We start from the raw sequence: 27,454 nt of genomic DNA, 5'->3' as shown, positions 1-27,454 counted from the left end.
CTGAAGAAGAAGAACAATAATGAAAAACACCAACACAATGTAGGCACCATTATATAGTGCTCGAGTTTGAACTTTTGAAAAGTTACAATTGTCACTTTTGATGATAAAGAACAAAAACATGAATAACATCAGTATGCTATCAATGGAAAATCTTTGACAATATTTCAAAATCATTCTAATGCCATTCAAAAGTCTGTAGCCTGTGACATCAGCATATTTTACAGCGTGATAAATTGTAATAAAAATGTGTGTGAGAATAAATAGCAACTAAAGAAGACAGAAATGGGAAGAAGGGACCAAATTTTAAGTTATATCTGTTGAACCATTAAAAATTTGATTCATCCGATTAGGAATATCTCCGAGGGGTGGATTCTTCCCAACACCAATTTTGAGATTGTGAAAGTGCCATTAGATGCAGATTGAGAATGCTGAATTTGCCAAATAATCCAAGCCAAAAAGAATGGCCTGATGGCAACAGGACATAATGGGCGCGATTCTCCGCACTCACGACGGGGCGGAGAATAGCGGGCGGCGGAAATTTTTACGGCGACGCTGGTCCGACGCCCGTCCGCTATTCTCCCCCCCCCCCCCCCCACGCCCGCCCCCCGACACGAATTTTTTACGGCGAGCAGCGATTCTCCCCTGGCTGATGGGCCGATTTCCAAGGCCTTTACGGCCGTTTTCACAATTTTTAATACACCTGCTATACCAGTTCGTGAAAACGGCCGCAAAGTGCCGTTCTGCACAACCAGGCCACCGATTGGCACGGCCGCACCACGGCTGTGCCAAGGGTGGCATGGGCCCGCGATCGGTGGGCACCGATCGCGGGCAGCAGGTCCGATTCCCGCGCACTCTTTCTCCCTCCGCCACCCCGCAGGATAAGTCCGCGGGGCGGCTGAGGGGCATTACAGACCGCGCATGCGCGGGTCTGACGGTTGGAGTCGTCCAATCCGCGCATGCGCGGCTGACGTCATCATATGCGTCAGCCGTCGCTAACTTTGGCGCGCGGGCTTAGCGAAATTTGTTAAGCCCGCGATGCCGGAGTTCACGGGGCCGCGATGCTAGCCCCGACCGGGGAGCAGAATCGGGTCCCGGGAGGGGGCACGAAGGCTGCCCTGAAACACGGCCGGTTTCGTGGCAGCCTTCACGACTCTCCGCCTTTGTGGAGAATAGCGCCCAATGAGCATTATCTGTAACTATTTAGATCAAGGCACACTTGTATAAATATTTCAAAAGAGTATTTTAGGCCCAGTATGAGACACTTGATGCGAAGGACATGGTGTAAAAGACAGCAGTGGCTGACTCTTTTATGCTTCGTCAACTTGGACAATTTACAACGGCCACCTCAAAGCACTGGAGAACAGTTACAAGGGTTGTATTTGCAAAAGCTTCTCAATCTGGTGGCAAGAAATGTGCTCCAACAGCAGGATATTGGAATATAATGGATCAAATTTAAACAGGAGAAAGACAAATCAACTTTTGCATATCTGTCTCACTTTAAAAAGACAATTTTAAGTTACTGGGTGAAAGAAAATAATTCAAGAATATTAACAATTGGGGCAGCACGGTGGCACATTGCTGCCTACGGCGCTGAGGACCTGGGTTCGAATCCTGGCCCTGGGTCACTGTCCGTGTGGAGTTTGCACATTCTCCCCTTGTCTGCGTGGGTTTCGCCCCCACAACACACAGATGTGCAGGTTAGGTGGATTGGCCATGCTAAATTGCCCCTTAATTGGAAAATATAATTGGGTATTCTAAATTTATAAAAAAAAAAGAATATTAACAAACATACTATGCTCAGAGGAACGTCTTCTGTGAAGGAATGTTTTGGAAACTACTGAATTAGAAAAAGATGCTGCAGATCAGCATCAAAAGATAATGAACAATTCCCAATTTTTCCAAATGCCAGGCCTCGGATTTGGAAAAGGTTCAGGAAACAATGGGAAGCTAGTAAATTCTAGGAGAGAACGGTGCATACAGAAATATGGAATTATTTTACTCATGTGCAGTGTCTGATTGAGCTTCATTTGATTAGGTCCATTGATCAACCAGCTCATTCTGATTGTTATGGACAAAATATCAGCAAGTATGAGTTAGTGTCCTTCCACTGTCTGAAAGTTGTTGAAATAAAACAGATTGTGTCACTGGTCCGGTTACTGTATATTAAAAGAAGCCATCACTCACCTGGTGTGGAGACGGTAGTGGAGCTGGTTGTTGTTGGTGTCACTGTTGTAGTGGTCACTTCTGAAGAATGAAAAACACAATTAAATCCAATGCAGTATAACATAAAAGCAAATAGTGTTCCACTGCACGATTTATTTTACTAGGTTCACTGACAAAAGTATGTTAAAATAGAACATCCACTTGTTCCAGCTCTAGCTGTTTATCAAAATAAGCTGTTACTCACCCGGTGTGGTGCCAGGAGTGGTCCCAGTTGTAGATGGTTTCACGGATGTGGTGACTCCTTCTGAAGATGAAGAACAATAATGAAAATCACCACCACAACGTAGGCACCATTATATTGTGATAGAGTTTGACCATAAGACAATCGCATTGATCTTGGGGGAAAAGAGATGTTCACAAAACCAAATTATAATTCAGATTTTGGTAAATTTTCACCATTTCCATTGAAAAGTAAATGTACCCTTCTCAGAACTTGGTTGTAGCAGGAAACCCCAAGAGGACAGCTGAAACATTTCAGGGTTTTCCTCAGACTATTCCATATGACTTTAAATATTCCTGTCGATTTATGGGACTTCTTTATGGGAGTAAGATATGGAGTACCTTTATCGCAGAGACAGATTCGAGTTATCAGAAGCAGCGCACAAACCTCCAAACAAGTAATCTTCGTGTCTCTCGATGCAACATCTGATCCGTATGTCACAGATTGTGCAAATTGTGCAGTGCACTTTTCTGCCAATCCAGAATTCCTCAAACTGGAATGGAAGCAAGTCATCCTTGAACATGAGGGACTGTTTAAAAGGTGAGTGGAATGATACTGGAAAAAATCCTCACTCACCAGTTGTAGAACTGGCCGTGGACACAGTTGTTATTTTTGTTGCAGTTGTTGTTTCTAAAGGAGAAGAAAAATATTAAAAATCATTGCACTCTGACTGGAAATCCAGCTCTTTCGCAGAATTCCAGCTTTATGTTATTTAACTGACTTTAAGACATTAAGACTAAGAAAAGTATTTACTTGATCTACTGACAAGCTCAATTATTTTGGCGTATAATGGATCAAATTTAAACAGGAGAAAGGCAAATCAACTTTTGCATATTTGTCCCAGTTCCAAAAGACAATTTTAAGTTACTGGGTGAAACAAGATAATGTAAGAATGTAAACAATTACACTGTGCTCAGAGAAGCATCTTTTATGAAGGTATGTTTTGGAAACTACTGAATTTGAAAGAGATCCTGCAGATGATCATCAAAAGACAACGAATAATTCCTCAGTTTTTCAAATGGCAGGCCTCGGTTTTGGAAAAGGTTCAGGAAACAATGGGAAGCTAGTAAATTCTAGGAGAGAACGGTGCATACAGAAATATTGAGAAGAATTATTTTACTCATGTGCAGTGTCTGATTGAGCTTCATTTGATTAGATCCGTTTATCAACCAGTTCACTGTGATTGCTATGGACTAAATATCAACAAGTATGAGTTATTGTCCTTCCACTCTCTGAAAGTTGTTGAAATAAATCAGATTGTGTCACTGGTTTGGTTCCTGTATATTAAAAGAAGCCATCACTCACCCGGTGTGGAGATGGTAGTGGAGCTGGTTGTTGGTGGTGTCACTGTTGTAGTGGTCACTTCTGAAGAATGAAAAACACAATTAAATCCAATGCAGCACAACATAAAAGCAAATAGTGTTCCTCTGCACCATTTATTTCATCCGGTTTTGCTGAAAACTATGTTAAGATAGAACATCCACTTGTTTCCTGGCCTTGTTGCTGTTTATCAAAATAAGCTGATACTCACCCGGTGTGGTGCCCGGTCTGGTCCCGGTTGTAGGTGGTTTCACAGATGTGGTGACACCTTCTGAAGAAGAAGAACAATAATGAAAATGACCACAACGTAGGCACCATTATACTGTCATAGTGTTTGACCATAAAACAATTCCATTGATCTTGGGGTAATAGTGATGTTCACAAATCTAATTTATGATTAAGATTTTGGTAAATTTTCAGCCATTTCCATTGAAAAGTAAGTGTTGACTTACATTAATATTTTTGATAGTAATATTGTATTGCTTTGTGCAACATGTGTTTCTCACTTGCTTCTTCCAGGATGATCCTTAACTTGATCGTGATTGACACTTGTAGTCTTCCAATTGGAGCAAAAACTTTATCGAATAACTTTCATTACTTAACTGTGAGTTTGTTCTCTCTCCAATGCTTAAACTAGCTGTTACATGAACAACATTATAATAAGAAATACTTATGATTTGCGACAGCTGTACTGAGCTGTCTTTGACTGCTTGTTGTGGTCCCTTGCCCCAGTCCTTGTAAAGAGACTGATGCTAGCTTCAGTCTGTCTATTCATACCTGTCTCTAGTACTGCCCTCTAGTGATTACTTGATTCTTACATCTATAAATTAACCCCTTGTATATATACAGACATGCAGATCAGACGTGGCACAGTGGTTAGCACTGCTGCCTCCAGCCCTGAGGACCCGGGTTCGAATCCTGGCCCTGGATCACTGTCTGTATGGAGTTTGCAATCCTCCCTCTGTCTGCGTGGGTTTCGCCCCCACAACCCAATGATGTGCAGGTTAGATGGTTGGCCATGCTAAATTGGGCCTTAATCGGAAAAAAAAATAATTGGGTATTCTAAATATATATAAAACACAGATATGCAGATCACTACATCCCCCTTTTTTTGTTTTACATACTTTCTGTAGTGTTCTGAAGAAAATTGTACAAAACAGGTAGATAAATGATGAAATGTATATCTGTACAAGTTGTAATGATATTGATAATTAAAGAAAGCCAATTAATATTTATGAGAACAAACTTTATAAATTTAGTCAGTTGAGTTTTTTTCTTCTTTTGTTGTTGAAGTGGTGATGTTGATATTTCAATGTCTTTGTGAACGTCGTCAGTGTTCTTGTGTTTAAGTAACAAATAAGTCACCATGAGGTGTTCGAATAGTCGATTCACTTTTGTTGTCTGACCTGGATTTCTTCCTGTGCTTGCGGTATCTGGTTTAGGGGCTGGTTTAGCTCACAAGGCTAAATCGCTGGCTTTTAAAGCAGACCAAGCAGGCCAGCAGCATGGTTCGATTCCCGTACCAGCCTCCCCGGACAGGCGCCGGAATGTGGCGACTAGGGGCTTTTCACAGTAACTTAATTGAAGCCTACTCGTGAAAATAAGCAATTTTCATTTCATATCGATTCTGTATGTCACCTTTGTTGTCTGACCTGGACATTTTTCTGTGCTTGCGGTATCGATTCTGTATGTCATCTGCCTTGAAAACTGGTTTGCTTGCTTGTTGTAGAGCAAATATGAATTTGTGAGATTTGTTGTCATGCCATGTTATGTTTGTACTCTTCCCATTGATTTGGACTATGCTGTTACATTGTCCTTCGTGTGCAGAGTTATACCATATTGTACAGGTTGTTGTTTCATTGTTGTTGTTTTTGTTGTTTCTGTTGTTGTCCTTGTTTTTTTCTTGTGCTTTTTGTTGTTGTTTTTGTTGTGCTTCCTGTTGTTGTTTTTGTCGTGCTCAATGACTGTTCCTTGTGGATAATTTGAGTCCTTTTCAAAGTTATTGGTATCAGTGTCTTTTGTGGTATCTGATGTTTCATTGAGCTAATTGACTTGAGGTATGTTTGAATGATCTGATGTTGCATTGATCTTGGAGACATCAGTCATTTCTGGATGATGTGATTCCTCTTTCATTCCTTGGTGGTCCTCTTCTGGAATCATTCCTGGTTGAATTGCTTCATCTTTGATCTCTTGTTTTTTTTTTCTCTTCTATATAGATATATTTTATTCTGTGTACATAACTGTAAATATACTTTGTTCAAAATCCCAATAAAAAACATTTATAAAATAAATCTTTGCTCTCTTGGAGCTCGTCTTCTGGAGTCAAAGTCATCAAGATTTCAGTTTCTTGTAGGTTGTCAAGAGTAGATGAGGTTGATGCAGTCTCACTGGACTCAAGAGTAGTTTGACTTTGATTGTTGAGCGCTTCTGTACAAACAAGCTGAGATCTGTCAGTCTCGCTGTGAGCTTGCTGATTGTGATCACTGTGTCACTATTCGTACATACAGTAGTTAGACATTCATTGTCTTCTTGTTGTTCATAAAATAAGGTAAATAGACCTTCATAGTCATCTTTTTGTTGTTCAAATGAGCTGGGTAGACTTTCATAGTCTGCTTCTGGTTGCTCAAATAAGGCGTATAGACCTTCATAGTCTTCTGGGTGTTGATCAAATGAGCTGGATAGATTTTTGTCTTGTTGCTGAAATAAGGTGGATAGACCTTCATAGTCTTCTTCATGCAGGTTTTCACCCTGGAGTCTTTAATTGCTTCCATTCTGGAGCCGGTCATGAGCTCTCTGTGGAGGCTTGCATTGCTCCACCTGTGGAGTCTTTCATCACTCTCTGTGTGGAGTCGTGCAGTGTTCTCTCTGTGGAGTCGATGAGTGCTCTCTCAACGGGGTCGGTCAGTACTCTCTGTGTGGCGTTGTTTTCTTCTTGGCTATTTGACAGGTTGCTGTCGTCCAATGTATCTACGATCTGCCATGGTATTGGATTAATCTACCATGAGTAGAGTTGTATTGAGCTTTTCAACCATGTTGCTGATGCTATGCTGATCATATCCGAATAACTCAACCATGTCTGAGTAGTATTCTTTAATAAACAAATCATCTTCCTTAGTTTTGGATTTGTTAATATCCTCTTCACTTTTAATTAACAAATCATCTTTAGTTTTGGATTTGTTAATGTGCTCTTCACTTTGGATGCTGCAAACTGCTTGTTCCAGGGTGCTGCGAAAGTTATTTCCAACTGCTGGTTGAAATTAAGGCAATGTTGTGCCTTTTGAGGTCAAAAACTTGCGTTTCGTATCTTTAAGAGTCTTATTTGTGATGTTTGGGCAGTTTCCCTTTATGTGGGCATGGTCTGAGTCTTCTGACCTCATGACGCTCGTGACGTCACGTGTAATTTTAAGCAGCACGGTAGCATGGTGGTTAGCGTAAATGCTTCACAGCTCCAGGGTCCCAGGTTCGATTCCCGGCGGGGTCACTGTCTGTGTGGAGTCTGCACGTTCTCCCCGTGTGTGCGTGGGTTTCCTCAGGGTGCTCCGGTTTCCTCCCACAGTCCAAAGATGTGCGGGTTAGGTGGATTGGCCATGCTAAATTGCCGGTAGTGTCCGAAAAAGTAAGGTTAAGGGGGGGGTTGCTTAGGTTACGGGTATAGGGTGAATCTTCAATCAGAGCGTGCTTTTTCAACTGTGTATGTGCGCCTCCTTGCGCATGCGCAAATCGATCTTCAGCAAGTGCGGTTTTTCTCAACTGTGCATGTGTGGCTTCTTGCGCATGCGCAAATCAGAATTTTGCCGGTTTGTGTCTTTTGTTGTGTGCGCATGTGCGTACTTGTTTGAATCGGAGGTGCCGTGATGAAGAAGCTGGTTTGAATGCTGAGACACCATTTTAACTTCCTCAGCCTCGTGGAGGATATTTTCGCCGTTCTTTCTTTGTGAAAACTCAAGGTGCTGATTATTTTTCTTGCGATATGCACTTTCCAATCGCGATTTCCAGCGTTAAATATTTCACTTTTAATAATGATTGTCTGAGTCCCTCATTACATATTCCCTTTACAATTTGGTCTCTGAGCATTGAGTCTCTTAAAGCAGCAAAGTTGCAGGCTTGTGCTATTGACTTTAAATCTGTGACAAAGCTGATGAATGATTCTTCATGTTTTTGCAAACGTCTGGTGAACCTGATTCTCTCAAAGATTTCATTTTTCTGCATTTTGCAATGGGTTTCAAATTTTCTAATTATTACATCAAGTTTGATTTTGTCCTCCCTTTCAGAGTAAGTGAAAGAGTTGTATATTTACTGGTTTACTGGCTGGTTTAGCACACTGGGCTAAATCGCTGGCTTTCAAAGCAGACCGAGGCAGGCCAGCAGCACGGTTCAATTCCCGTACCAGCCTCCCCGAACAGACGCCGGAATGTGGCAACTAGGGGCTTTTCACAGTAACTTCATTGAAGCCTACTCGTGACAATAAGCGATTTTCATTTCATTTCATATTTTGACAGCCTGCTGCCCTGCAAAGGATAAAAGCAGAGCTACTTTTCTAGCTTCAGAAGCGCTGGTCAATCGTGTGCTTCCAGAAAGATATGGAATTGCTGTTTAAATAGTTTCCAATTAGATTTAAGATTACCGTTGGTTTGGAGTAGACGTGGAACCTGATCTTGGTCCATTGAGCCGATTGTTCTCCGAGGGATCTGAATGCTGTGAAGCCTTCCAAAGTCATTCCTAGGTTTAGTAGGATACTGTAGGAATCACATAGATGGGTTTGCCACCAAAGCCGCCCCACTCTCCGAGCTCTTGAAAAAGAACACCCCCTGGAATTGGCTCCCACAGCACACAGACGCCATCGATGATTTAAAGCACTTCTAATAGGAACAACCCCCACTTTATAAGTTCCCAACCCTGACTTGCCATATGCCATAGAAGTAGCAACCACCGACCAAACACTATTAGCAGTACTCCCACAAGAAGGACATAACCGATTAGGACCAGTCGCCTATGCTTCCAGAGTTTTAGACCCTGTAGAACAGGGATTTTCTGCCTGTGAACGACACCTGCTTGCAGTCTTTTGGGCAGTTCAGTATTTCGCATAGATTACAGGCCTCAACCCAATCACTATTCTCACCGAGAACATCCCCACTCAGCTTTTGTTAGACGGCTGTTTAAAGGACAGTTCAGTCAGCCAGGTCAGAGCAGCTCGCTGAACACTATTACTACAAGGCAGGGACATCTCCATTAAACACACCAAGACCGACACATTTTTAGTCGACAATTTGCAATGTGCAGGGATCTCACCTGAGTGCCAGATCATTACAGCCAAACACCACACAGGACCCTTTATTCCCAAGTCACTCAGCCACGTGTAGGCAGCGAGAAACCAGGTTCCCAAAACTCAGGGAACATATTTAAAATCTATGTGGATGGCTCCTCCACTGTAGAGGACGGTGTTAGGATCACTGGGTGCGGGATTTATATGGAGGATTCCAAGGGACGTTCACTGGAAGAGGTATCTTTAAAATTACCAGGACATTTAGGAGCCCAGGCAGCAGAGCTCGCAGACATAGCATATGTAATTGACCACCCAGACTATTTCCCAATGCATGCGGACATGCACTCAGACAGCCTGTATGTTTACAACAGTTTGACAGAATCCTCCCCCTATGGGAAGCTCGTGGTTTTGTGTCCGCCAACGGAAAAACTCCTACCCTCCACCCCGTACTGAAACACATCCTTAAACATGCAGTCTCATTAACGTAAAAAATCACCACCTTAATTCCCCACCCGGTAACCTCAAGGCCTTAACTAAAGCTGGAGCCCGCAATGGTCACATCTGGCAACCACCCGAAGGCAAACAGACGCATACACTCCAGGCATCCCAAACCAAAACTGAGGATTTATCCCAAGCACAGAAGGCAGACCAGTCCCTTAAACAGGTTTTAAACAGCACCTACCCAGCCTCTTATGACAAATGGAAGGACACACTCACTATGCAGGACAACATAGTTTTAAAGGACGGAATTTATGTGGTCCCCACCCAGGACAGAAACCGGTTAATATACCAGTTCCATGACCGACACGGACATCAGGGAATAGACACTACCATTGCCCATTTAAAACCTCTGTGTTGGTGGCCTGAATTGAAAAGCGATGTCACAGATTATGTAGAGAATTGCCTCATCTGTGCTCAAAATAATCCCAATCGTTATGTAAAGAAGGGAGAATTAAGACACACCCGACCTGTAGAGGGCCCCTGGACAAATCTTCAAATCGATTACATTCCCCCTCCCCCCCCCCCCCCCCCCACCCCATCCCCCCTCGCAGAAATGGTTTCAAATGTGTTCTGGTCGTTATCGATACATTTACTAAATGTGTTGAAGCATTTCATACTAGTTCCAACACAGCAAAGGCCACCGCAAAAATTTTGACCCATCAGATATTTACGTGCTGGGGTCTTCCACGCAGCATTGAGTCAGATCAAGGTTCCCACTTCGCTGGCAGGGTGATGCAGAACGTAATGACAATATTTGGCAATAAACAGAAATTCCACATAGCATACCACCCCCAGTCCAGCATAGTAGAGCGGATGAACCGCACTTTAAAAACAACTATTAGGAAAATGGTGCAGCAGAACAACACCACTTGGGACGCAGTACATTCCTTTGCTCTCATTCATCAGAAACATGGGCCGTGATTCTCCCCTACCCGGCGGGGTGGGTGGTCCTGGCGTATTGGAGTGGTGTGAACCACTCCTGCGTCAGGCCGCCCCAAAGGTGTGGAAGTCTCCGCAACTTTGGGGACAAAACCCTCACATTGAGGGGCTAGGCCTGCACCGGAGTGGTTGGCGCTCCCCTAGCTGGTGTGAACGACCTTTGGCGCCACGCCAGCCGGGGCCGAAAGGACTTCGCCGGCCGGCGTAAGTCCGCGCATGCACCGGAGCGTCAGCGGCTGCTGCTTTAAACATCCGATCGAAATTGGATGTTTAAAGAGAAGCTCAGGGAACACATTAGGAAGTGGACAAAATTGCCCCGGCACACTCGTTAAAGGTAACTTAGTATTGCACACAATTAGAGTAGGGCATAAGCTCGCCCCAAACACCACCACCCCACAGACCACCTCCAGTCAGGACATCACCCAGCAATGGTTAGAGATCGAGACCAAAACCCCCACCTGGTGGGAAAACTTTGCAAAATGGAACCCGCTCTCCTACGTAGTCGAGACCCTCCTCCTGATTGCAGTAATATTTATTGTCATCCTCACATCCCAACTCCGTAAATGGAAGGCAAAAGACCCCCACCCCCAGATATACATGGTCCAAGTCCCACTTTTTGGAATTCAATAAAAAAAACAAAGTATCCAAGGAATGAAAATTTATAAGCGAATGTACCAACTGCTGCTAAAATGAGCGATTCGTGTTTTCTTTCAGTTATAAGGATAAGTAGAATGAATGAGGTGCTGCTGCTTTGAATCTTGCTTTGTAAGTAAAAGTTCTTTAATGCATGAATGGGCAGCATGACAGTAGTTTAGCTTAGAGATTAGATGGAAATGAACTTTTGATATGAATTTAATTTAAAGATAAAATAATAATGAGCAATGTATTTAATTTGAGAAGCTCATATGTAATACTAATGAATTATGTAGAACTGTGCAATGAATTTTTGGACAGAGTAGAGTAGGACCTGAACTGACTGACAGGTGGCTGGCACAGTAAGGTAAACATGGGCTCGAGTTTGTGATCCACCACGCTTCGAGTTCAGGATCAGGAGGACGGATATGTGGGCATCTAAAATGGCCGCCTGCAAAGGGTAATGGAAATTGTGGTCAAGCCAGGACACAGACAGTGCACAGCCCCTGTGTATTGTGCAAAGTGAAAACCTGATCAAACTGAAACCTGCACCTGTTAAAGGTCAATCACCGATTTCCCCAGGACAATAGACTCAAATCAAGGAATAGAAACAGTAGCAGACTCCCCGGCGTGCTCCCCCTTATTTGGAAAGACATACAGACTTGGAACAATAATGACTAGGACCCGCCCAGCCGCCCGCTCCTAATTCGCTGGTATCGATCAGAGTGATTGAGACTCTATCGATCCATTGGACCCTGGGTTAACCTCGCCCAAAAGGGAGCGAAAGAGAAGAAGGATAAGAAGCCCTGCACACTAGGGATGGGTCTCATTTGGGAACGGCCTGTGCCCACACTAATTGCAGCGTAACGACCAGCCAAGTTCAAGACCCGCGATCGCTACTTGAGAGAGACGAGCCGCAACCGAGACAAACGTAACGATTTTCAGCTGACACATGTGGGGACTCAGATAAAGGCGTTATCTACCTGCACAGAGTCGGTCATCCAGAAGTTAAGGAAAGGTCATTTTAGTTGATAGGTGTAGTTTAATACATACCCGTGTGTATCATTGTACCTAGAAATGAGTCTTGTGTGTTATAATAAACTGTCTTTTGAACTAACATACTGGTTGTATGGCCATTTGGTTAATACAAGAAACATACTCGCAACTTGTGGTCTGATAATAAAGTGGCAACACTATTTCAATCAAGGCTCTCTTGTATAAGTAATTGAAATGAGTATTTTAGGCCCAGTATGAGAAACTTGACGCTATGGACATGGTTTACCAGGCAGCAGTGGCTGACTCTTTTATGCTTCGTCAATTTGGACAATTTACAGCAGCCACCTCAAACCACTGGAGAACTACTAGAAGAGTTGTATTTGCAAAATTCTCTCAATTTGGTGGCAGGAAGAGTGCTCCACAGCAGCATTCTCTCCCAAGCCAACATGTTCAGCTCTGAGGCAACAATTACGCGTATCAGACTCTGCTGGGTAGGAAATGGCATCTCTTGACCTGACACGTGGCTCGAAAAGCAACTTCCCGACCTAGAACTCGGTTGTAGCAGGAAACTCCCAGGAGGACAGCTGAAACATTTCAGGGATTTCCTCAGACTATTCCAAATGACCTTAAATATCCCTGTCGATTCATGGGACGTCTTGGCCTCACATTTACCAAAATGAGTTATATATGGGGCTGGATTCTCCGACCACCCACCGGGTCGGACAATCGGCGGGGTGGGGGGGGGGGGGGGGAGGGGTGGGGACGTGAATCCCGCCCCCGCCCCCTCCCGAAGTCTCCGGCACCAGAGATTCGGCGGGGTCGGGAATCGCGCTGCGCCTATCAGCGGGCACCGTCCCGGTGATTCTTCGGCCCGCGATGGTCAGAAATCCAGCTGCTGTCATGCCGGTCCCGCCGGCGGGAATCAATACACATTCTTGATCGCCGGGACTGCCAGCGCGGGCAGGGTCCGGGGTCCTTGGAGGGGGGGCATGGGGCGATCTGGCCCCGGGGGGTGTCCCCATGATGGCCTGGCCCGCGATCAGGGCCCACCAATCCGCGGGCGGGCCTGTGCCGTGGGGACACTCTTTTCCTTCTGCGTTGGTCATAGCCTTCACGATGGCGGACGCGGAAGTGACCCCCTCCCCTGCACATGCGCGGCGATGACATCAGCAGCCGTTGATGCTCCGGCACATGCGCGGACATCCGCCGGCCGGTGAAGTCCCTTCGGCCCCGGCTGGCGTGGCGCCAAAGGCCTTTCCCGCCAGCCAACCACTCCGGCGCGGGCCTAGCCCCTCAAGGTAAGGGCTTGGCCCCTAAAGGTGCGGAAAAATCAGCACCTTTGTGGCTTTCCGACGCCGGAGTAGTTCACGCCACTTCATCCCGCCGGGACCCCCACCCCGCCGAGTTGGGGAGAATCCCGGCCATGGAGTACCTTTATCACAGGGACAGATTTGAGATATCAGAAGCAGCACACAAACCTCTAAACAAGTAATCTACATGTCTCTCGAAGCAATATCTGACCTGCATGTTTTCTGCCATTCCAGAATTCCTCAAAATGGAATGGAAGCAAGTCATCCTTTAACAGGAGGGACTGTCTAAAAGGTGAGAGGAAGATACTGAAAGAAATCCTCACTCACCAGTTGTGGAACTGGCCGTGAGTTATCAGAAGCAGCGCACAAACCTCCAAACAAGTAATCTACGTGTCTCTCGATGCAACATCTGACCTGTATGTTACAGAATATGCAGATCGTGCAGTGCACTTTTCTGCCAATCCAGAATTCCTCAAACTGGAATGGGAGCAAGTCATCCCTGAACACAAGGGACTGTCTAAAAGATGAGGGGAATGATACTGGAAAAAATCCTCACTTACCAGCTGTAGAACTGGCCGTGGACACAGTTGTTGTTATTTTTGTGACAGCTGCTGTTTCTAAAAGAGAAGAAAAATATTAAGAACCATTGCACTCTAACTGGAATTCCACCTCTTTAGCAGAATTCCAGCTTCAGGTCATTTAATTGACAATAAGACAACAAGATCAAGGAATGAATTGACTAGATCCACGACGAGCTGAACTATATTGGAGTATAATGGATAAAATTTAATCAGGAGAAAGACAAATCAGCTTTTGCACATTTTTCACGGTTCCAAAAGACAATATTAAGTTATTGGGTGAAAGAAGATAATGCATGAATATTAACAATCACACTATGCTCAGAGGAACGTCTTCTGCGAAGGTATCTCTCGGAAACTACTGAATTAGAAAAAGATGCTGCAGGTCAGCATCAAACGACAATGAACAATTCCTAATTTATTCAAATGCCAGGCCTCGGTTTGGAAAAGGTTCAGGAAACAATGGTAAGCTAGTAAATTCTAGGAGAGAATGGTGCATACAGAAATATGGGGCGCGATTCTCCGCAAATGCAGAGTCGTAAAGGCTGCCGTGAAACTGGCCTTGTTTCACGGCAGCCTTCGCGCACCCTCCCGGGACCCGATTCTCCCCCCCGGGAGGGGCTAGCAGCGCGGCCCCGTTAAGCACGGCATCACGGGCTTAGCGACCGTCACGGCGGCTGATGCGCATGGTGACGTCAGCCGCGCATGCGCATCCCGCGGGGCGGCGGAGGAACAAAGAGTGCGCGGGTATCGGACCCGCTGCCCGTGATCGGTGCCCACCGATCGCAGGCCCATGCCACCATTGGCACAGCCGAGGTGCGGCTGTGCCAATCGGTGCCATGGTTGTCCGGGACGGCACTTTGCGGCTGTTTTCACGAACGGTGAGAGTAGGTGTGTTTGCGTTTGTGAATACAGCTGTAAAGGCCTGGGAACTCGGCCCATCGGCCTGGGGAGAATCGCTGTTCGCCGTAAAAACGGTGAGCAGCGATTCGTGTCGTGGGGCGGCCGTGGGGGGGGGGGGGGGGGGGGGGAGAATAGCGGGAGGTTGGGAAAAATGTCGGGAAGGCCCTCCCGCTGTTCTCCGACCCGTCGTGGGCAGCGGAGAATCACACCCATGGAGAGGAATTATTTTACTCATGTGCAGTGACTGATTGACCTTCATTTGATTCGGTGCATTGATCAACCAGCTCACTCTGATTGTGATGGACAAAATATCAGCAAGTATGAGTGAGTGTCCTTCCACTGTCTGAAAGTTGTTGAAACAAAACAGATTGTGTCACTGGTCCGGTTACTGTATATTAAAAGGTGCCATCACTCACCCGGTGTGGAGATGGTAGTAGAGCTGGTTGTTGTTGGTGTCACTGTTGTCGGGGTCACTCCTGAAGAAAAAGAAACACACGAAAATCAAATGCAGCACAACATAAAAGCAAATAGTGTTCCACTGCACAATTTATTTTATTGGGTTCACCAACAAAAGTATGATAAAATAAAACATCCACTTGTTTCCTGGACTTTTTGCTGTACAGAAAGAAGGTGTAACTCACCCGGTGTGGTGCCAGGAGTGGTCCCAGTTGTAGATGGTTTCACAGATGTGGTGACTCCTTCTGAAGAAGTACAACAATAATGAAAATCACCACCACAATGTAGGCACCATTATATTGTGATAGAGATTGACCATAAAACAATCGCGTTGATCTTGGTGGAAAAGAGATGTTCACAAAAATAATTTGTGATTCAGATTTTGGTAAATTTTCACCATTTCCATTTAAAAGTAAATGTACCCTTCTCAGAACTTGGTTGTAGCAGGAAACCCCAAGAGGACAGCTGAAACATTTCAGGGTTTCCCTCAGACTATTCCATATGATCTTAAATATTCCTGTCGATTTATGGGACTTTTGGTCTCTGATTGAACAAAATGAGTAACATATGGGCTACCTTTATCGCAGAGACAGATTCGAGTTATCAGAAGCAGCGCACAAACCTCCAAACAAGTAATCTACGTGTCTCTCAAAGCAACATCTGACCTGTATGTTACAGAATGTGCAGATGGTGCATTGGACTTTTCTGCCATTCCAGAATTCCTCGAACTGGAATGGAAGCAAGTCATCCTTGAACATGGGGGACTGTTTGAAAGGTGAGAGGAATGATTCTGAAAAAGGTCCTCACTCACCAGATGTAGAACTGGCCGTGGACACAGTTGTTGTTTTTTGTGTTACAGTTGTTGCTTCTAAAGGAGAAGAAAAATATTAAAAATCATTGCACTCTGACTGGAAATCCAGCTCTTTAGCAGAATTCCAGCTTCAGGTTATTTAGTTGACAAAAAGACAACAAGACTAAAGAAAGGATTGACGAGATCTACTGATGAGTTTAAATATATTGGAGTGCAATGGAGCAAATTTAATCAGGAGAAAGACAAATCAACTTTTGCATATATTTCTCAGCAATATGGAGAGGAATTATTTTATTCATGTGCAGTGTCTAATTGAGCTCTCATTTGATTAGGTCCATTGATCAACCAGCTCACTCTGATTGTTATGGACAAAATATCAGCAAGTATGAGTTAGTGTCCTTCCACTGTCTGAGAGTTGTTGAAATAAAACAGATTGTGTCACTGGTCCGGTTACTGTATATTAAAAGAAGCCATCACTCACCCGGTGTGGAGACGGTAGTGGAGCTGGTTGTTGTTGGTGTCACTGTTGTAGTGGTCACTTCTGAAGAATAACAAACACAATCAGATCCAATGCAGTATAACATAAAAGCAAATAGTGTTCCACTGCATGATTTATTTTATTGGATTCACTAACAAAAGTATGTTAAAATAGAACATCCACTTGTTCTAGCTCTAGCTGTTTATCAAAATAAGCTGATACTCACCCGGTGTGGTGCCAGGAGTGGTCCCAGTTGTAGGTGGTTTCACGGATGTGGTGACTCCTTCTGAAGAAGAACAACAATAATGATAAACACCACCACAGTGTAGGCACCATTATATAGTGCTCGAGTTTGAACTTTTGAAAAGTTACAATTGTCACTTTTGATGATAAACAACAAAAACATGAATAACATCAGTATGCCATCAATGGAAAAACTTTGACAATATTTCAAAATCATTCTAATGCCATTCAAGAGTCTGCAGCCTGTGACATCAGCATGAAGAACATATTGCCTTGTTTTACAGCGTGGTAAATTGCAATAAAAATGTGTGTGAGAATAAATAGCAACTAAAGAAGACAGAAGTGGGAAGAAGGGACCAAATTTAGTTATATCTGTTGAACCATTAAAAATTTGATTCTTCCGATTAGGAATATCTCCGAGGGGTGGATTCTTCCCAACACCAATTTTGAGATTGTGAAAGCGCCATTAGATGCAGATTGAGAATGCTGAATTTGTCAAATAATCCCAGTCCAAAAGAATGGCCTGATGGCAACAGGACAGAATGAGCATTATCTGTAACTATTTAGATCAAGGCACACTTGTATAAGTATTTGAAAAGTGTATTTTAGGCCCAGTATGAGACACTTGATGCTAAGGACATGGTGTACAAGACAACAGTCGCTGACATCAATTATGCTTCGTCAACTTGGCCAAATTACAACGGCCACCTCAAAGCACTGGAGAACAGTTACAAGGGTTGTATTTCCAAAAGCTTCTCAATCTGGTGGCACAAAATGTGCTCCAACAGCAGCATCTTCTCCCAAACCTAACATGTTGAGCTCTGAGGGAGAAATTAGATGTAACGAGCTCTACTGAGCTGCAAATGGCATTTCTTGACCTCACTGGTGGTTCGAAAAGCAACTGCCCGACCCAGAACTCAGTTGTAGCTCGAAATATCCAGGAGGACAGCTGAAAAGTTTCAGGAATTTCTTCAGACTATCCCATGTAACCATAAATATCTCTGTTGATTCCTGGGACTTCTTGGCCGCTGAGTGACCAAAATGGATAACATATGGACTACCATTATCGCAGAGATAGATTTGAGTTATCAGAAGCAGCGCACAAACTTCCAAACAAGTAATCTACGTGTCTCTCGAAGCAACATCTGACCTCAATGTTACAGAATGTGCAGATTGTGCATTCCACTTTACTGCCATTCCAGAATTCCTCAAACTGGAATGGAAGCATGTCATCCCTGAACACAAGGGACTGTCTAAAAGATGAGAGGAATGATACTGGAAAACCTCCTCACTCACCAGTTGTAGAACTGGCCGTGGACACAGTTGTTGTTATTTTTGTTGCAGTTGTTGTTTCTAAAGGAGAAGAAAAATATTAAAAAATCATTGCACTCTGACTGGAAATCCAGCTCTTTAACAGAATTCCAGCTTCAGGTCAATTAATTTGACAATAAGACAACAAGAATAAGGAAAGCATTGACTAGATCTACTGACATGGTTAAAAATATTGGAATATAATGGATCAAATTTAAACAGGAGAAAGACAGATCAACTTTTGCATATTTGCCTGACTTCGAAAAGGCAATTTTAAGTTACTGGGTTAAAGAAAATAATTAATGAATATTAACAATCACACTATGCTCAGAGGAACGTCTTCTGTGAAGGAATGTTTTGGAAACTACTGAATTAGAAAAAGATGCTGCAGGTCAGCATCAAAAGATAATGAACAATTCCTAATTTTTCCAAATGCCAGGCTTCGGTTTTGGAAAAGGTTCAGGAAACAATGGGAAGCTAGTAAATTCTAGGAGAGAACGGTGCATACAGAAATATGGAGAGGAATTATTTTACTCATGTGCAGTGTCTGATTGAGCTTCATTTGATTAGGTCCATTGATCAACCAGCTCACTCTGATTGTTATGGACAAAATATCAGCAAGTATGAGTTATTGTCCTTCCACTGTCTGAAAGTTGTTGAAATAAAACAGATTGTGTCACTAGTTTGGTTCCTGTATATTAAAAGAAGCCTTCACTCACCTGGTGTGGAGACGGTAGTGGAGCTGGTTGTTGTTGGTGTCACTGTTGTAGTGGTCACTTCTGAAGAATAAAAAACACAATCAAATCCAATGCAGTATAACATAAAAGCAAATAGTGTTCCACTGCACGATTAATTTTATTGGGTTTGCTGCACAATGATGTTAAAATAGAACATCCACTTGTTCTAGCTCTAGTTTTTTATTAAAATAAGCTGATACTCACCCGGTGTGGTGCCAGGAGTGGTCCCAGTTGTAGATGGTTTCACGGATGTGGTGACTCCTTCTGAAGAAGAAGAACAATAATGAAAATCACCATCACAATGTAGGCACCATTATATAGTGCTCGAGTTTGAACTTTTGAATTGTCACTTTTGATGATAAAGAACAAAAACATGAATAACATCAGTATGCTATCAATGGAAAAACATTGAGAATATTTCAAAATCATTCTAATGCCATTCAAGAGTCTGCAGCCTGTGACATCAGCATGAAGAACATATTGCCTTGTTTTACAGCGTGGTAAATTGCAATAAAAATGTGTGTGAGAATAAATAGCAACTAAAGAAGACAGAAGTGGGAAGAAGGGACCAAATTTAAAGTTTTATCTGTTGAACCATTAAAAATTCATTCTTCCGATTAGGAATATCTCCGAGAAGTGGATTCTTCCCAACACCAATTTTGAGATTGTGAAAGCGCCGTTAGATGCAGATTGAGAATGCTGAATTTGTCAAATAATCCCAGCCCAAAAGAATGGCCTGATGGCCACAGGACATAATTAACATTATCTGTAACTAGTTAGATCAAGACACACTTGTATAAGTATTTGAAAAGAGTATGTTATGCTCAGTATGAGACACTTGATGCTAAGGACATGGTGTACAAGACAGCAGTGGCTGACATCAATTATGCTTCGTCAACTTGGACAATTTACAACGGCCACCTCCAAGCACTGGAGAACAGTTACAAGGGGCGACATTCTCCCCTACCCGGCGTGACGGAGGGTGCCGGAGTAGGGGAGTGGCGCCAACCACTCAGGAGTCGCGCCTCCCCAAAGGCGGGGAATTCTCCCCACCTTTGGGGGGCAGCCCCGCGCCGGAGCGGTTGGCACCAGAAGACTGGAGAAAAAACCCGGCGCCCCCGGCAGCGGGGCTGGCTGAAAGGCTTTCGGCGTTCGGCGCATGCGCCGGCAGTGACGTCAGCGGCAGCTGGCTGCTGACGTCACTGCCGGCGCATGCGCGATGTGGTGTTCCCTTCCGCCGTGGCGGTCGGGGAGGAACATAGTGCACCCAGGGCACTAGCCCGGCCCCTGATCGGGGGTCGGAGAATTTCGCCCCAGGGTTGTATTTGCAAAAGCTTCTCAATCTGGTGGCAAGCAATGTGCTCCAACAGCAGGATCCTCTACCAAACCAACATGTTGATCTCTGAGGGAGAAATTAGACGTAATGAGCTCTACTGAGCCGCTAATGGCATTTCTTGACCTGACAGGTGGTTCGAAAAGCAACTGCCCGACCCAGAACTCAGTTGTAGCTCGAAACCTCCAGGAGGACAGCTGAAACGTTTCAGGGATTTCCTCAGACTATCCCATGTGACCATAAATATCCCTGTTGATTCATGGGACTTCTTGGCCGCTGAGTGACCAAAATGGATATCATATGGAATACCATTATCGCAGAGACAGCTTTGAGTTATCAGAAGCAGCGCACAAACCTCCAAACAAGTAATCTACGTGTCTCTTGAAGCAACATCTGACCTCAATGTTACAGAATGTGCAGATTGTGCATTCCACTTTACTGCCATTCCAGAATTCCTCAAACTGGAATGGAAGCAAGTCATCCCTGAACACAAGGGACTATCTAAAGGATGAGGGGAATGATACTGGAAAAAATCCTCACTCACCAGTTGTAGAACTGGCCGTGGACACAGTTGTTGTTATTTTTGTTGCAGTTGTTGTTTCTAAAGGAGAAGAAAAATATTAAAAATCATTGCACTCTGACTGGAAAGTCAGCTCTTTCACAGAATTCCAGCTTCAGGTCAATTAATTTGAAAACAAGACAACAAGAATAAGGAAAGCATTGACTAGATCTACTGACATGGTTAAAAAATATTGGAATATGATGGATCAAATTTAAACAAGAGAAAGACAGATCAACTTTTGCATATTTGTCTAACTTCGAAAAGACAATTTTAGGTTAATGGGTGAAATAAAATAATTCAAGACTATTAACAATCACACTATGCTCAAGGAACGTCTTCTGTGAAGGAATGTTTTGGAAACTACTGAATTAGAAAAAGATGCTGCAGGTCAGCATCAAAAGATAATGAACAATTCCTAATTTTTTCAAATGCCAGGCTTCGGTTTTGGAAAAGGTTCAGGAAACAATGGGAAGCTAGTAAATTCTAGGAGAGAACGGTGCATCCAGAAATATGGAGAGGAATTATTTTACTCATGTGCAGTGTCTGATTGAGCTTCATTTGATTAGGTCCATTGATCAACCAGCTCACTCTGATTGTTATGGACAAAATATCAGCAAGTATGAGTTAGTGTCCATCCACTGCCTGAAAGTTGTTGAAACAAAACAGATTGTGTCACTGGTCCGGTTCCTGTAAATTAAAAGAAGCCATCACTCACCCGGTGTGGAGACGGTAGTGGAGCTGGTTGTTGGTGGTGTCACTGTTGTAGTGGTCACTTCTGAAGAATAACAAACACAATCAAATTCAATGCAGTATAACATAAAAGCAAATAGTGTTCCACTGCACGATTCATTTTATTGGGTTTGCTGCACAATGATGTTAAAATAGAACATCCACTTGTTCTAGCTCTAGCTGTTTATCAAAATAAGCTGTTACTCACCCGGTGTGGTGCCAGGAGTGGTCCCAGTTGTAGGTGGTTTCACGGATGTGGTGACTCCTTCTGAAGAAGAACAACAATAATGAAAAACACCACCACAGTGTAGGCACCATTATATAGTGCTCGAGTTTGAACTTTCGAAAAGTTACAATTGTCACTTTTGATGATAAAGAACAAAAACATGAATAACATCAATATGCTATCGATGGAAAATCTTTTTACAATATTTCAAAATCATTCTAATGCCATTCAAATGTCTGCAGCCTGTGACATCAGCATGAAGAAGATATTGCCTTGTTTTACAGCATGGCAAATTGTAATAAAAATGTGTGTGAGAATAAATAGTAACTAAAGAAGACAGAAGTGGGAAGAAGGGACCAAATTTACATTTATATCTATTGAACCATTAAAAATGTGATTCTTCCGATTAGGAATATCTCCGAGGGGTGGATCTTCCCAACACCAATTTAGAAATTGTGAAAACGCCATTAGATGCAGATTGAGAATGTGCATTTTTCAAATAATCCCAGCCCAAAAGAACGGGCTGATGGCAACAGGTCAGAATGAGAATTATCTGTACCTAGTTAGATCAAGGCACACTTGTATAAGTATTTGAAAAGAGTATTTTAGGCCCAGTATAAGACACTTGATGCTAAGGACATGGTGTACAAGACAGCAGTGGCTGACATCAATTATGCTTCGTCAACTTGTCCAATTTACAACGGCCACCTCAAAGCACTGGAGAACACATACAAGGGTTGTATTTGCAAAAGCTTCTCAATCTGGTGGCAAGAAAGGTGCTCCAACAGCAGCATCCTCTCCCAAACCTAACATGTTCAGCTCTGATGGAACAATTAGACGTACCGAGCTCTACTGAGCCGCTAATGGCATTTCTTGACCTGACTCGTGGTTCGAAAAGCAAGTGCCCAACCCAGGACTCAGTTGTAGCTCGAAACCTCCAGGAGGACAGCTGAAACGTTTCAGGGATTTCCTCAGACTATATCATGTGACCATAAATATCACTGTTGATTCATGGGACATCTTGGAAGCTGAGTGACCAAAATGGATAACATATGGACTACCATTATCGCAGAGACAGCTTTGAGTTATCAGAAGCAGCGCACAAAGGTCCAAACAAGTAATCTACATGTCTCTTGAAGCAACATCTGACCTCAATGTTACAGAATGTGCAGATTGTGCATTCCACTTTACTGCCATTTCAGAATTCCTCAAACTGGAATGGAAGCATGTCATCCTTGAACACAAGGGACTGTCTAAAAGATGAGAGGAATGATACTGGAAAAACTCCTCACTCACCAGTTGTAGAACTGGCCGTGGACACAGTTGTTGTTATTTTTGTTGCAGTTGTTGTTTCTAAAGGAGAAGAAAAATATTAAAAATCATTGCACTCTGACTGGAAATCCAGCTCTTCAACAGAATTCCTGCTTCATGTCAATTAATTTGACAATAAGACAACAAGAATAAGGAAAGCATTGACTAGATCTACTGACATGGTAAAAAATATTGGAATATAATGGATCAAATTTAAACAGGAGAAAGACAAATCAACTTTTGCATATTTGCCTCACTTCGAAAAGACAATTTTAGGTTACTGGGTGAAATAAATAAATTCAAGAATATTAACAATAACACTATGCTCAAGGAACGTCTTCTGTGAAGGAATGTTTTGGAAACTAGTGAATTAGAAAAAGATGCTGCAGGTCAGCATCAAAAGATAATGAACAATTCCTAATTTTTCCAAATGCCAGGCCTCGGATTTGGAAAAGGTTCAGGAAACAATGGTAAGCTAGTAAATTCTAGGAGAGAACGGTACATACAGAAATATGGAGAGGAATTATTTCACTCATGCGCAGTGTCTGATTGAGCTCTCATTTTATTAGGTCCATTGATCAACCAGCTCACTCTGATTGTTATGGACAAAATATCAGCAAGTATGAGTTAGTGTCCTTCCACTGTCTGAAAGTTGTTGAAACAAAACAGATTGTGTCACTGGTCCGGTTACTGTATATTAAAAGAAGCCATCACTCACCTGGTGTGGAGACGGTAGTGGAGCTGGTTGTTGTTGGTGTCACTGTTGTAGTGGTCACTTCTGAAGAATAAAAAATACAATCAAATCCAATGCCGTATCACATAAAAGCAAATAGTGTTCCACTGCACGATTCATTTTATTGGGTTCTCAGCAAAATTATGTTAAAATAGAACATCCACTTGTTCTAGCTCTAGCTGTTTATCAAAATAAGCTGATACTCACCCGGTGTGGTGCCAGGATTGGTCCCAGTTGTAGGTGGTGTCACGGATGTGGTGACTCCTTCTGAAGAAGAAGAACAATAATGAAAAACACCACCACAATGTAGGCACCATTATATAGTGCTCGAGTTTGAAATTTTGAAAAGTTACAATTGTCACTTTTGATGATAAAGAACAAAAACATGAATAACATCAGTATGCTATCAATGGAAAATCTTTGACAATATTTCAAAATCATTCTAATGCCATTCAAGAGTCTGCAGCCTGTGACATCAGCATGAAGAACATATTGCCTTGCTTTACAGCGTGGTAAATTGCAATAAAAATGTGTGTGAGAATAAATAGCAACTAAAGAAGACAGAAGTGGGAAGAAGGGACCAAATTTACAGTTATATCTGTTGAACCATTAAAAATTTGATTCTTCCGATTAGGAACATCTCCGAGGGGTGGATTCTTCCCAACACCAATTTTGAGATTGTGAAAGCGCCATTAGATGCAGATTGAAAATGCTGAATTTGTCAAATAATCCCAACTCAAAAGAATGGCCTGATGGCCACAGGACATAATGAGCATTATCTGTAACTATTTAGATCAAGTCACACTTGTATAAGTATTTGAAAAGTGTATTTTAGGCCCAGTATGAGACACTTGATGCTAAGGACATGGTGTACAAGACAGCAGTAGCTGACATCAATTATGCTTCGTCAACTTGGCCAATTTACAACGGCCACCTCAAAGCACTGGAGAACAGTTACAAGGGTTGTATTTGCAAAAGCTTCTCAATCTGGTGGCACAAAATGTGCTCCAACAGCAGCATCCTCTGCCAAACCAACATGTTCAGCTCTGAGGGAACAATTAGACGTAACGAGCTCTACTGAGCCGCTAATAGCATTTCTTGACCTGACTGGTGGTTCGAAAAGCAAGTGCCAAACCCAGGACTCAGTTGAAGCTCGAAACCTCCAGGTGGACAGCTGAAACGTTTCAGGGATTTCCTCAGACTATATCATGTGACCATAAATATCACTGTTGATTCATGGGACATCTTGGAAGCTGAGTGACCAAAATGGATAACATATGGACTACCATTATCGCAGAGACAGCTTTGAGTTATCAGAAGCAGCGCACAAACGTCCAAACAAGTAATCTACGTGTCTCTCGAAGCAACATCTGATCTCAATGTTACAGAATGTGCAGATTGTGCATCCACTTTACTGCCATTTCAGAATTCCTCAAACTGGAATGGAAGCATGTCATCCTTGAACACAAGGGACTATCTAATAGATGAGAGGAATGATACTGGAAAAACTCCTCACTCACCAGTTGTAGAACTGGCCGTGGACACAGTTGTTGTTATTTTTGTTGCAGTTGTTGTTTCTAAAGGAGAAGAAAAATATTAAAAATCATTGCACTCTGACTGGAAATCCAGCTCTTCAACAGAATTCCTGCTTCATGTCAATTAATTTGACAATAAGACAACAAGAATAAGGAAAGCATTGACTAGATCTACTGACATGGTTAAAAATATTGGAATATAATGGATCAAATTTAAACAGGAGAAAGACAAATCAACTTTTGCTTATTTGCCTCACTTCGAAAAGACAATTTTAAGTTACTGGGTGAAATAAATAAATTCAAGAATATTAACAATCACACTATGCTCAAGGAACGTCTTCTGTGAAGGAATGTTTTGGAAACTAGTGAATTAGAAAAAGATGCTGCAGGTCAGCATCAAAAGATAATGAACAATTCCTAATTTTTCCAAATGCCAGGCCTCGGATTTGGAAAAGGTTCAGGAAACAATGGTAAGCTAGTAAATTCTAGGAGAGAACGGTGCATACAGAAATATGGAGAGGAATTATTTTACTCATGTGCAGTGTCTGATTGAGCTCTCATTTGATTAGGTCCATTGATCAACCAGCTCACTCTGATTGTTATGGACTAAATATCAGCAAGTATGAGTTAGTGTCCATCCACTGCCTGAAAGTTGTTGAAATAAAACAGATTGTGTCACTGGTCCGGTTACTGTATATTAAAAGAAGCCATCACTCACCTGGTGTGGAGACGGTAGTGGAGCTGGTTGTTGGTGGTGTCACTGTTGTAGTGGTCACTTCTGAAGAATAAAAAACACAATCAAATCCAATGCCGTATAACATAAAAGCAAATAGTGTTCCACTGCACGATTCATTTTATTGGGTTCTCAGCAAAATTATGTTAAAATAGAACATCGACTTGTTCTAGCTCTAGCTGTTTATCAAAATAAGCTGATACTCACCCGGTGTGGTGCCAGGATTGGTCCCAGTTGTAGGTGGTTTCACGGATGTGGTGACTCCTTCTGAAGAAGAAGAACAATAATGATAAACACCACCACAGTGTAGGCACCATTAATATAGTGCTCGAGTTTGAAATTTTGAAAAGTTACAATTGTCACTTTTGATGATAAAGAACAAAAACATGAATAACATCAGTATGCTATCAATGGAAAATCTTTGACAAAATTTCAAAATCATTCTAATGCCATTCAAGAGTCTGCAACCTGTGACATCAGCATGACGAACATATTGCCTTGTTTTACAGCGTGGTAAATTGCAATAAAAATGTGTGTGAGAATAAATAGCAACTAAAGAAGACAGAAGTGGGAAGAAGGGACCAAATTTACAGTTATATCTGTTGAACCATTAAAAATTTGATTCTTCCGATTAGGAACATCTCCGAGGGGTGGATTCTTCCCAACACCAATTTTGAGATTGTGAAAGCGCCATTAGATGCAGATTGAGAATGTGAATTTGTCAAATAATCACAACTCAAAAGAATGGCCTGATGGCCACAGGACATAATGAGCATTATCTGTAACTATTTAGATCAAGTCACACTTGTATAAGTATTTGAAAAGTGTATTTTAGGCCCAGTATGAGACACTTGATGCTAAGGACATGGTGTACAAGACAGCAGTAGCTGACATCAATTATGCTTCGTCAACTTGGCCAATTTACAACGGCCACCTCAAAGCACTGGAGAACAGTTACAAGGGTTGTATTTGCAAAAGCTTCTCAATCTGGTGGCACGAAATGTGGTCCAACAGCAGGATCCTTTACCAAACCAACATATTGAGCTCTGAGGGAGAAATTAGACGTAACAAGCTCTACTGAGCCGCTAATGGCATTTCTTGACTTGACAGGTGGTTCGAAAAGCTACTGCCCGACCCAGAACTCAGTTGTCGCTCGAAACCTCCAGGAGGACAGCTGAAACGTTTCAGGGATTTCCTCAGACTATATCATGTGACCATAAATATCACTGTTGATTCATGGGACATCTTGGAAGCTGAGTGACCAAAATGGATTACATATGGACTACCATTATCGCAGAGACAGCTTTGAGTTATCAGAAGCAGCGCACAAACGTCCAAACAAGTAATCTACGTGTCTCTCGAAGCAACAT

General features: G+C 42.8%; 1 protein-coding gene across 1 annotated transcript in view; it reads right to left on the bottom strand.

Annotated features, from left to right (window-relative positions):
* LOC119973789 (mucin-2-like) overlaps nucleotides 1-27,454 on the bottom strand; it is a 160,677-nt gene that overhangs the window by 61,091 nt on the left and 72,132 nt on the right. The window contains exons 39-61 of the mRNA XM_038812213.1: nucleotides 26,292-26,351; nucleotides 26,070-26,129; nucleotides 25,337-25,393; nucleotides 24,024-24,083; nucleotides 23,802-23,861; nucleotides 23,069-23,125; nucleotides 21,755-21,814; nucleotides 21,533-21,592; nucleotides 20,800-20,856; nucleotides 19,127-19,186; nucleotides 18,905-18,964; nucleotides 18,171-18,227; nucleotides 16,858-16,917; nucleotides 16,635-16,694; nucleotides 16,154-16,210; nucleotides 15,528-15,587; nucleotides 15,303-15,362; nucleotides 13,966-14,022; nucleotides 3,975-4,034; nucleotides 3,749-3,808; nucleotides 3,020-3,073; nucleotides 2,408-2,467; nucleotides 2,185-2,244 (exon numbers count right to left, since the gene is read on the bottom strand). Of these exons, the coding sequence (XP_038668141.1) occupies nucleotides 2,185-2,244; nucleotides 2,408-2,467; nucleotides 3,020-3,073; nucleotides 3,749-3,808; nucleotides 3,975-4,034; nucleotides 13,966-14,022; nucleotides 15,303-15,362; nucleotides 15,528-15,587; nucleotides 16,154-16,210; nucleotides 16,635-16,694; nucleotides 16,858-16,917; nucleotides 18,171-18,227; nucleotides 18,905-18,964; nucleotides 19,127-19,186; nucleotides 20,800-20,856; nucleotides 21,533-21,592; nucleotides 21,755-21,814; nucleotides 23,069-23,125; nucleotides 23,802-23,861; nucleotides 24,024-24,083; nucleotides 25,337-25,393; nucleotides 26,070-26,129; nucleotides 26,292-26,351 (1,356 nt within the window). The remainder of the gene's footprint in view (nucleotides 1-2,184; nucleotides 2,245-2,407; nucleotides 2,468-3,019; nucleotides 3,074-3,748; nucleotides 3,809-3,974; nucleotides 4,035-13,965; nucleotides 14,023-15,302; nucleotides 15,363-15,527; nucleotides 15,588-16,153; nucleotides 16,211-16,634; nucleotides 16,695-16,857; nucleotides 16,918-18,170; nucleotides 18,228-18,904; nucleotides 18,965-19,126; nucleotides 19,187-20,799; nucleotides 20,857-21,532; nucleotides 21,593-21,754; nucleotides 21,815-23,068; nucleotides 23,126-23,801; nucleotides 23,862-24,023; nucleotides 24,084-25,336; nucleotides 25,394-26,069; nucleotides 26,130-26,291; nucleotides 26,352-27,454) is intronic.

Source organism: Scyliorhinus canicula, chromosome 11 (genome assembly GCF_902713615.1).
Source record: "Scyliorhinus canicula chromosome 11, sScyCan1.1, whole genome shotgun sequence".
Taxonomy (NCBI): Eukaryota; Metazoa; Chordata; class Chondrichthyes; order Carcharhiniformes; family Scyliorhinidae; genus Scyliorhinus; species Scyliorhinus canicula.
Note: the sequence above shows the minus strand (reverse complement) of the source record. Positions and strands in the feature narration are given on the sequence as shown.